The sequence below is a fragment of the Anabas testudineus genome, chromosome 19, assembly GCF_900324465.2.
Source record: "Anabas testudineus chromosome 19, fAnaTes1.2, whole genome shotgun sequence".
NCBI classification, from domain to species: Eukaryota; Metazoa; Chordata; class Actinopteri; order Anabantiformes; family Anabantidae; genus Anabas; species Anabas testudineus.
In genome coordinates this window covers 9,114,805-9,126,760 of record NC_046628.1, presented here as the reverse complement: position 1 = coordinate 9,126,760, position 11,956 = coordinate 9,114,805, and the positions used below count along the sequence as shown (strand labels likewise).

General features: G+C 38.5%; 1 protein-coding gene across 1 annotated transcript; it reads right to left on the bottom strand.

Annotated features, from left to right (window-relative positions):
- Positions 1-23: 23 nt before the first annotated feature.
- Positions 24-11,644, bottom strand: LOC113156340 (speckle-type POZ protein). The gene is made up of 10 exons (XM_026351419.1): positions 11,538-11,644; positions 5,912-6,114; positions 5,696-5,817; positions 5,016-5,167; positions 4,757-4,884; positions 4,491-4,668; positions 4,323-4,378; positions 3,295-3,417; positions 2,705-2,847; positions 24-1,740 (listed from the first exon to the last, which is right to left on the bottom strand). Exons 2-10 carry the CDS (start codon positions 5,987-5,989, stop codon positions 1,596-1,598), a joined length of 1,125 nt encoding a protein of 374 aa, XP_026207204.1. The 5' UTR covers positions 5,990-6,114; positions 11,538-11,644; the 3' UTR covers positions 24-1,595.
- Positions 11,645-11,956: the final 312 nt, after the last annotated feature.

The window sequence follows — 11,956 nt, the reverse complement described above, 5'->3', positions numbered from 1 at the left end:
CACCAGACAAAGTTCACATTGCATTCAATACAAAATAGTTGTGGTTTATTCTTTTGGGAACAAAAAATGGCAACAACTAAGTGTCACTTCTCATATCCAGCAATATCTACAGGAAAGAAACAACAATGGTTCCATCTATCAATTACCATTTTCTACCAGGTTCAAATGATAACTTCAAATGTATTTCATGTGGTTTACCGTGGTGTGCATTTTTTCACATTCAGTCTAATATGAACATTAAAACGTGTTCATTTCATTTTTATTTCCCCCCAGTCTTTATGCCTGCAAAGAAAACATCTGTCCACTTATCTCAGTCTCACAGCTGAAAATGCTTTTGTTTTAAACAGCTTCAAAAACACTAGTGTCTGTACAAATTCCTATGAAAAAAATAGAAATGACAGTTCTGAAGAAAAATAAAACAAATAAGAAACCCATCATAAAAGAACGTTACCATGCCTGATTGAATCCTAATATTCTTCTGTAACCGTTTCTTGACATTTTTTTTAACCACCATTTGTTGTCTCTCAGTTGGTTTGTCTGTTGACCCCTTGGATTTTATTTTCTCTCAAGGGCTACAAAGACAGGTCCACACACAAAATATTATTTCCCCTAGAATGACATCCAGTTGTGCATTGCTATTTTCTGTATCCTCTCTATACGGATTCTGAATTTTCTGGCTATTTAAAAAAGGAAAACGGACGCAGAATGAACGCTTGAAGAGTCCTACATGGGAGTACACGTGTTTGTCACTTGTTGATAAATCTTCTTAAAGGGAACTTGTTCTGGTGGTCCTGTTGAATCCATGAAGCTTGCTTCAATGTGTGCTTGCCTACAGTATTTCTACTTTACTGCTGGTAAGGGTTGACGACGGGTGACCTGTGACTTTAGTGCAATGTTTTCCCAGCCTTCTTTGGGAAAATAGTTTCAATGAATTTGTCCCATATCTGCTTTTTTGACTAGCCCTTGGTTGTCTTTCTCTAATAGGCCCACTTCTTTTTTTAATTCCTCACAAGCTCGTGTGTCCTTTAGTTTTGGGCTTCTCTGACTGCTCTACTCCACACACTGAGAGCAGAGCAAAAAGAAGCTGTATGATAAAATAGACAGTTATAGACATTATTTAACGGCACCTGTCCTTTAAGCCTCTGAATTTCCAGACAGTTGGCTCTTACTGGGCTGTTGCGTCCATTTCTTCCTCTCGAACGGATTCCAAAGTAGGAACTAGCAGGATGTCGAAGGATTTCGTTTTCGCACACGGAAAAAAGAGCACAATGTCATATCTCACAAAGCCAGAGCCGAGGAGAAAAAGGGAGGGGTGATGTGGTTCTTTTGTAAACAACAAACATCCACTTCACGAGCCCACCTTCCCTGTTTTCCATCACCATGTCCACTTCCTCCTCCTTCTTCCCTCCATCTTTAGAAGAGACTAACTACAGCAGGTTTGGACTGGGCAGAAGGGGGAGATTTGGGGGAGGCGGTAGGTAGTGTAGTAGGTAACAGCAAGGGGAAAGGTTGTCCCTGTGTTTGATGGGGGGATTTGTCTGTGTGTATGCATGTGTGTTTGTATGCATGAGTGTAGGTGCCTTGCTGTGAGGCTGTTAGGATTGTTTCAGGCGCTTGCGTGGGGGTCCGAGGAAAGGGCACTGAGCAGAAGCCAGGGAGCGGTAAGCCTCAGCCACCAGGTGAGGATGAGAAGCTACCATGGATTTCCAACCGGCTGTCTCCATCACCTCTGCAGCGTGGCTGAAGAACCACATGAGCAAGAGAGACAAAAAAACAACAACACATTAGATTAAGAAAAATCGATTGCAGTCCTGGTTTGAATATAAGGGAGTTTGTCTTATATTTGAGAACCTAACTATTACATGTTGATCATATAGATCAGATAATCTCTTTGAGTGCAGAGCCTTGCATTATGAGTTGTTTGTAGCATTAATGTTGCTAGGCTAGTGAGTTTATTCAAGTCCATTTATAACAAGTCTATCTGGTCAGTTCACAGTGACGACGTTTCATGTAACCATTTCTTTAATTACAAAAAATAAACAAGCTCTTCTTGATGTCTAATTATCTTTTGTATTAAAAGTTGATGTACAGGAAGTCTGCATATGTCTGAGGGTATGCGAAAACCATTAAACTGTCTCAATTAATGCCTTTAATTCTTCCCCTTTTAATCTGTTCCCTAAAGCTTTTATCAAACCCATCATGTGTGATGGGTATGACACCTATGGGGGGGGGGGGCTGCGCCTAGGTTGGAAAATCACTGGCACAGAACAAACAAAATGAGCAAATCCTTATAATTAAAGCTTTTTGCTTGGAAAATAACTTAAATAACAAATGGGCTGAACATCAGAGATACGCATTATCACACATTCATTTGCGTTAACAGACGAAGTGACAGGAGGCCTAGTGAGCAGACAGTTCGCCCTGATCCCTTAGAAAACCTTGACAGGGTTTAATAATATCAGAGAGACCAATCAAGCAGAGGACATGTGAAATTAAATTATTAACTGTGACACCAAGAGATGAGGAGTGAGGGTGAGACAGATTTTTTTGTCCCCTCTGTAATGATACAAGATAAGGACCCAAGACATGTTACAAAGTGATAGAACTACAAAGACAAAATGTTCCTTGACTACGTGAGTCTGTATAAAAGTGCTGCAGATCCAATTATTGGTGATGACTAACTCTATTCTGTGTGTGAACTCACTAGTTAATGAAGTCGACGGCCTGTGTTTTGAGCTGGTCGGCGCTGTGCAGGTCAGCCAGGATCAGGATCTCTGCAGCGTTTTCCACAGACAAACTGGTGCACAGAGCGTCCTCGCACATGACCTTAAGTCTCTCCAGAGCGTACTGAAAGAGGGGGAATGCAATCGGATAAGTGCACTTCCTGTCTTCATCAGTGCTCATTTGACATTTTCTGTGACAGTTCAGATGATATTTGCAAATAATATATCTCACAGTACGAAATGACGTCAAAATCAGTCTGGTCATTCTGTCTATGCCGTATTTAGGATATTAATATAATATAATTGCAACCCTTGAACTGAGATAGAAACGGTTTCTTGAAATCCTAATGGATTTTACCAGACATTTATTACTTAACTATGTCTTACAGTCAAATCTCACAATCTCTGCTGCCAACAAAATAACCAGCAACTTTGGCAAAATAAAGATGACCCAGACTGCCATATTAACATCTGTGGTGAGTAAACCATAGAAGTGATGGCCTAAAAACTATAATAGATCAACATCTGTGACACTGATATGTCCTTGATGTGCCCAGTGTTGTCATATTACCTTGTCAGCTGCTGCAAGCAAGTCATCAGCCATCTTGTCCAGGTTTGGAGCCTTGTCTGTGTAAATGAAGCACATCATCTCTTTGAAAACCTCCGGCTCCACGTCGTTTATCTCCACACGATTCTGGGCACAGACAATAAACAAAAAGATTAGAGCATTTCACCACAACATGAGCTTCAACTACAACATGTTCATGTTTCTGCATTTTCTGTAACTCAACTTATTAATATTTACAGTAATGGAATAGAAAGTGGTACTTTGTTATTTAAATGGAGCAAAATGTTATTTATATATGTAAATTTATTTTTTTACATAGTTTTATAGGTTATTTTTTATAAATAACACAATTTATTGCAAAAATAATGTAATAAATATCCAAGTTAAATTACTTGATGAATGATTTGAGTTTAAGACTTTAAAAATTCAAATGTAATATTTGTGATGAAAAAGAGTAGAGACAGAAGTGTAAATAAGTGCACTTAAAGGAACCATGTAGCCAAGTCTCTTATTTGTCTGTTGCTTAATAATAGTTTTTTTACCAAACATCTTAAATGACTTATGATATGTTAAAACATAATGTTCTTTTATTTCATCTATTAATTTGCAATAAACACTCAACTCAAACTCCACATGGTAGACAAGGTAATTCCTGAATGAAAGATTTTAATCTTTCAAAGATTCCAACACAGAATCTAAAACAGTCTTGATCATAAAAAAAAATTTGGAATCTTTTGATGCAGTTTAATTTCTTACAGTCACATGTGCACAAATGAAAAAAGCAATTCCCTGCTTCTGCAGTTTTGCCAGTGAAGGATGAATCCTGACCCCTAAGTGCAGCAGGACAATTTCATTTCAGGTGTGCTATTATTCAGTTTCACCAAACAGCTCTGTGCTGCAGCCATCTGACAGCACACAATCCTTCACTCACTTTAACCCTTCAACACAGCAGTGAGAGTCTGAGAACAAAACCAATTGATGTCTAAGAATAAAAAACAAAAAACAAAAAAACATCAGGACCTTGGGCTCACCTTTTTGCTCTCCTCCATCTCATGCTCAAACATGGCGCTGAATACAGGGGAGCGTGCTGAAGCAGGGACACGGAGAGATTTAGGACAATAAAAAAAAGTTAATATATGAATGGTGGAATTGATCTATAATCAGACAGCTAACTAATAAATAAACATCTAAATATGCACCTGCCAGAATGGCTTTATGGGCCTGAAACTCTTGACCAGCCACACACAGGGAACAATCTGTGAAGCGCGAGTTCTCCCACAGGCCCCCCAGCTCATCTGCTAGTCGGCAGTCAGGCACCTTTACCATGTTCATGGTGTTCTGCCCAGATATGTTGACCGAGTCCTGCACCACACTCACCTGAGGGAGAGAAATTTATTTTATTTTATGTTTTATGTTAATTAAAAATTGTAATTGGGTACATAATAAGTATACACCAAGAGTTTACCTCACAAAAAAGCGTCAGCTTGTCATCAGGTAGAAGACCATTAGCTTCATCAAGCAGGAAGTCTCTCCGGATGAACTTTTTAAAGCCCCAGTCTTTCCCCTGGACAAAGCGATACGCCCTTTGACTTTCTGCAGGTAGCCAGGACATCACAGACAGGTTAAGTCCAAGTGGTAGAAATTTGCAGAGGAAGGTTTACAACTACTCTATAACTTATACATACTCTACTCAAGTTAAATGTTGTTCAACCCAGTTCACTCACCCATAGCTTTGGTCTCCTCTCCCTTGGCGTTTAAGATGGAGAACTTGAACTTTGCGCGCACCTCAGCTTTTGGACAGCTAACCAGCAGCAAGTACAGAGACAGGTAATCTTTGCTCTCCTCGTCTAGGCCTTTGGGATTCACTCGCAAACACCTGTTTGTAGAGAGTGCAACAGTTGGAAACACTGCAAAAAGTATGGTATCATTTACTGTGACAGTGTTTTGTAAATACTGTCACTGTAAATTACTCTGGTAATTGGTCATTTTGCTATGTGTCAATGTAAATAAGCCTGTCTACATAATAATTTGCAAAAATATGCTTAAACAATTATCCATGTAGGCAGAAAAGCATAGTTAAAATAGATCTAAGACTAATTATGTTTAAACTAAGCCGATAGCAGTGGGTCCTCTGCCGCCCTAATTTTTCCAGGGTGTGTCCGTCATCATTTGTACTAGTCTGACCCTTCGTGTTTGCAGTGTGTTGAAGTTTTGAAATTATGAAAGACTTTCATAATACAGAATATGAAAAACTGTACTCGAATTTGTGACACACACAGCGAGGGATTTTTCAGAAGTTTCTCAGCAATCTACATCTACATTACATACAGTAAGACTATAAATACTGTAAATCTGAATTTTAGAACATAGTGCACAACAAAAAGCAGCTTTCTTGCCCACTCACCATTTCAGCTTGTCATTGGCCCCAGAAGAGAAGGTGGAGCTCTTGATGACCTCTCCCATCTCCTCGCGACAGAAGCTAAAGTTGTTGATGGTCCACATGTAAGAGAACTTCACCACTTTGATCTGGCACAGAAAAAATAATCCATAAGGCTCAGAGTAATTTTTTGAGGTTAAAGACAATGTTACTACGTCAACAGTTCACGCGTCGTCACTTTACCTGTGTGTAGCACCAGCTCTCGGCCACGGGCCCGCTGGACATTTCCGCAGGGGGTGGGGGACTCGGGACTCTTGACATTGCCAGCGTGACAGAAGGTGTCGGGGGCAAAAGGGTGAGGAGGAGGAATCTGTCACTTCCACTCGTCAATGTTCAGTACTGACGTCCATCTGCATCAGTGCACACCAGATGGAAGCAGTGGCCCCCTAGAAAATGACAATGTGAACGTGATTATTTAATCAGACTAGAATTTAAAACCCATATTCTTGAAGGTTGAAATAAATTCATCTAACACAGAGACAGACAGCACAGCTTATTGGGATGCAACACATGAGCAGTGTATTTTTCATCAATCTATTTAAGACTCAATATCATTTAATTCATATGGCCATACTGTGGTGCTATTGAGGTTTGCTGTGCTTGGGATAGATGAATTGCCCCTGACCTATCAGGGGACAGCAAAAGATCGATGGCCCACGCCTGTTCTCAGATCAATAACTGCTGCAATTACAATTAAGTTTCAAAAATAAACTGTAAATAAACAAGGTGTCTCCTAGGACTGCGGTGGAGGGTTGGAACCACAAAGCCAAATCCAAGGTTCCTAAATTAACTTCACGGCACAAAGACAGGCCATGCAGATTTGTGATTCTCTTCTATGAATACACACATAAACTAACTCTAACTAACTTTAATGCCACAAATTATTTAATTCACCATATATAACTGAGTTCTAAACACTACAGTAGATAGCTGTTAAGAAATTACTCTCTCTCTCTTTAAAAATTAAGATCTGATAAAAAAAAAAAAAATGTAATTGTTGGTTTTGTTTTTTTGTTTTTCTAACTCACAAATTTTAACGATGACTCTTAACACATGAATAATTCGGGCCGGGGAAAGGCTCCAGCCATCCACAATAAAATAAACTGTTAAAATAAACAAAGAAATTCAAATTATTTTACTCTAAGTGCAAGATTGAGAAATGATTGCACATGAATACATCACCTCATGAAAACATTCATTAGTATAAATTACATTATTAGCTGCGCATCTGCAGCAATAATCATCTCTGTCACTCACTCATACAGGATATCTACTCCAGTGCCCATCACGCTAGATAACCTTGCAGGGGCTCAGTAGTAATGATAGTTATTTACAGAACCACTAATTTGGCACAAACAAGGAGACCAAATGTTGGTGTCACTGCTCAAGTAAAAGTATACAGGTGTTGTATTGCACCCATTTCATCATCTTTGGGGTGGACCCTAAGGTACTTGACACGATGCCTGATTCAGAGTCTTTTTTATCCTGCTGTAAAGTCACTTTCTTTCCTGGCTCTCATTGTTAAAAAAACATAATGCTCCTTAAAGGCTGTGCAGGTTGTAAATATGTGAAGGGCATGCTACACTAACGGTCTAATGATGTGAACTAATGTTTTGCTGGTACCCCTTTGAATCCATGTAGTAGCTTCTACTTTACTCTACTAAGTACAAACCATTGTTTGTATCCCTTTGATTTTTGACCACAGTCCCTGACATGTTTAAAAAGAGAGAGTGAAAATTGTGTCTTAACAGGACAAATCTGAGGTTAACTAACATCACTTTCCTGACTCAAGCTCAGATATTTAGCCTAATGCCATGTCAATGGACACAGAATAAATATTTTTTGCGTTACTGAAGTTATCAGGTCAGCCAGTAATATTACTGTATCTAATAAACAGAAAACTACCAGAGACTGCCTTTACCCAAGCCAACAATCTTGTTGAATCTAGAAAAGTGGCAACTTTGAAGATGGAGCCAGAAGATGAAAACAGAGGAAGGTGCTACAGAAAAGAAAATGAAAAGTAAAGTGATGGAGAAGCCAAGTGGAAAAAAATGGTAGTGAATGAAAGATGAGCCACCGTCTATTGGACCATTTGAAGAGAGAAATTGCCACAAAAAGAGGTAAGATGGAGACAAAAGACAATCAAACAGAGGTATGAGAGAGAAATCAAATACAGATTCTTGGTAAGATGAGCTGAGATGAAGATGCACACTTCATCTACCAATGTCTTAATACTCTGCATTTCAACTTTTAACTACAAGGAGACTGAAAATGAACTGAACAATAAGAATTACGGGCATGTAGATTACAAATGTCAAGCTTTTAATTAAATCAAAATGTCTGTATTTTTCAGTACAATTGCTATTTGTATTGCTGGAGTCTGCCTATATTTTCACTGCTTAACTAAGAAATTGATGACAGCCTCTCTTTTACTGTTCTCCTCTTTCCTCTTTTACACGTCAGAGCTGCAATACAATCTGAAAAGTTCCTACTGCTGCAGCTTCAAATTAAAAGTGTTCAAATGACAAAAAGCAACTAGGTATTGTTGTGTAAAAAAAAAACTAAATGAATGTAATGTGAATGTCATCACAGTTAGCAGTCACCACAATTACTTGCATTTACATTTTTTAGCACGTCGGTTTTCATTTTTCTGGGAGTTGTGGAACAACATGAATGACAGCCTAACACTAGCTTCTCATTAAAGTGAAAAACATGGACTGTGTGTAAACAGAAAAAACTGTTGCACAACTGTTGTGTCTGCTGTAGAAATAAACTATAATTGTTTATGAAATCTAGAGTCGTAAGAAAACAAAACGGCACATAAATTGGCCATGACATGATCTGATGGAAATTATTTGGTACTGCAGTTACTCTCCATAGACGTGGGCAGAGCCAAGATCATGCCAAAGGCACAACACAGAATGATCAGTGAGATGAAAAAGAACTGTAGAGTAACAGCTGCAGACTCGTTAACATCTCTGGTCAGGAGTGAACTATACACAATACATTGAACAGCCATTATATCCACAAAAGGACACCACAGACAAAGCCACTGCTCTCCAACCAGGCCTGAAGTTTACCAGAGACCATGTGGATACTCCACAACACTACTGGGAAAATGTTTCTGGACAGACGAAACAAATGTAGAATTTTCTGGGAAAATTAATTTCCAATTTTATCAAGGAATCCAACAGAATAATGTCAGGATAGCTTTCTATAAGCTGAAGCTCAGAAAAAGCTGCAAGATGCAACAGGACAATGACCCTAAACATTACAGGAAATTACGTAACGCCAGATGAGCAGACGTGATTGTTATCGTCAGCCAGAATACGATCACTAATTAGACACATCAGAACTACTAAATAAAAAAAAAACATATTTAGGATTTTAGACATCACAGCAAGAAAACAACATTTTGTAAAATAATAATTGCATCTGTAGGTCAAAGCAACCAAATGACACATAAAATGTACGCATATACATCTGTGGAGATATGGCAGATAGGGTGCAGTTAGACAACAATGCCTTTTTGTTGACATTTTACTCCATCCATTCATTTCCAAGCAATTTCCAAGGAGAATAAAAAATGCAACCCTTGTCAAAGTGTCAGTGAACACAATGTCTATTTCGAAAGCTTTGGTCTTTAAGGGCTGCAGTAAGCCACAGACAAACCTTAATACTATAATTGGTACAGGGACTGAGGATTGATTGCACAGAGCGTGTTGGGCCACTGTTGGAGTGATTTCATATTCTGCCCTTGGTCATGGTGCTCCTCCTTTCCTAAAAACTCAATCTCAGAGAGGTATGAACTATTGATTTTGCTACAGCGATCAGCTTGCCTCACTCTCATCCCCGACTTTGTGCAGACCCACAATTACATTGAAGGGGATTTGACAGGGCAAAAAAGCATTAGCACCCAGGCTTCACCTCCTGCCTGTACTTCCTCACTAAAACCCTCCTCACTTCGCCAGGCACAGGAGGTTAAAGGACAGAGAGGACTCAATGCATATCTAATGTCTCCAGTCACCTGGTTCATACCATTACAAGTACCCTTACAGTAGACATGTTGACCTGCAAGGACAAACATACCCACAGGCTTGAATTAATCCTGTCATTTAAGGATATTTAAAAGCTTTACAGAGCTTTACAACAAAACTGCGTTTGCTTGTTTTGGAGGTTACAGTTAAATTATTCTTCAATACATTCTACATTCACAGAGTATCATTGGGTAAAAATAAAATACAGGTCTATGACAGGTTGTATGAAGTTTCAATTAAAACCATGAATTAACAATATGTTAATAAAAAAATAAATAAAGATAAATCTGACCGCAGGCTCCAGCAGTTTCAGACAGTTTTTTGTTTCTTGCTAGAAAGGGCAACCATCTAAATGAGAGTCATTAACATCACCTAGCACTTCATTAACGTAATATTGTGAATTTGCCATTTATTCTTGAATTTAAAAATATACACATATACTTATTTATTTAGTTTTAATAGCACGATTGACCACATTTACTGCGGAGCTGAAACCTGAGATTTCAGACCAATTCAGACCTAATTTTTTCAAATTACATTTATTAAACCGTTTTAAAAATTGCAAGCTGAAAGTTATCGCATTTGTCCTTTGGGTAATCACACAAAATATAAACTCAGCTAAACTGAGTTACTTGCACTCAGTGTATGTAGGAGGCAAAACGATGGACTCAGGAAAAACTTAAAGGCCATTTCAGATATGCTGTGTCGCAGGTTTTTAACTTGAAAATGGCAAAAGTAGACAAAAAGGCATCATAAAAAATACTGCAACTACTGGAAGTGGGCCTTGCAGAAGTATATCTTTAAAAGTTGCCAGAGTTGTTCTCTCACTACATAGAGAACAACAAATTAAACTAGTTCATACACACATGACAAGTATTTCTGGCAAAGATATGTTAGTGGCCTGCGTTACATTAAACTGGTGTTGGTGTGTCTGCATGACAGATATGTAAAACAGCCTTTTAATAAGAGGAGATGAGAAGTGACATCACTGTTTGTGTTCTGTTTGGCCTATTTCCAGTGAACCCTGCTTATTCATACCACAGGTCATATCCACAAGATCTGAGGTCTGTTATTCCTTTCAAGTATCCTATTTCTAATTACACAATTGTAAATGACAGCTGGTCAACTAGCCGGTTTATTTAACCTGTGAAAACAGCTCCTGCACCTATAAGAGGAAATCTAAAACAACAAACTACCCACAACAGTATAATAAATGTTATAATAAAAATCTGTTATAAAGGCCCTGGGTATTAATTCATGCTCTAGGCCACTGTTCATAAACAACCATATATTTATAACTCATACTTACGACACATACAATATCAACATGTTTTTATGAAAGTAACCTAGTAAGACTTTATTAGGTAGGAACTGAAAGACTTAATGTAGTCGGTAACAGTAGCAGGTTGTTAACCTGCTAACAATACATATAATCGATAATGGTGCTTACTTTGATTTGGATCTTTATTGTAGCTACGCGTTAAGACTATCGTGCCTGGAAAGAAAAAACATGCACCAATACCAGAAGTGATATCGTTATGTATATATACATACTGTAGTTCAATAATCTAGAGATAGCATGCCAGCTAATTCGATTGAGCTAGCTAGCTGTTAGCTATATTCCTGTAGCTGCTAACCTAAACCAAACAAAAAGGTCGGAGAAACTGCCGCAAAGCTGCGACTCTGTATACAACACAGCTTTCTTTGTCGTGTGAATTTAGGTCGTTTGTACTTATACTGCTGCTTCACGTTATATTTATCGACAGACTCACCTGTAGGTGGAATTAAATTATAACGATAGTTGGCCGGGATCTTCTGTTGTTGTTAGCTAACAGGCTAGCTGTCTGTAGAACTGGCAGGTCTGGAAAGTGATGTCTCGCAAACAGCACCCCCTGCTGTCGTGGAGGAAGACCAGGACTAAAGTGAAAAACAGAGTGTGTGCATTTATGGATCTCAATGTCCTCACAGAACAAATTTGTACAGGTACGAGGTCAACAATATACCTAAATGAAAACACACATTTATCTTAATTTAATCAGAAGAGGGGAAGGCTATTGGCTGCTAAAGGTTGACCTTAATTAAAGTGTGAATGTAATGATTCTCTATCAGCTCACCTTGAAACAGTCTGTAATGCGTCTTTATCTTCCCATATACAAAAACTAAATGTGTGTCTGTATAACAGTGTCTCTCA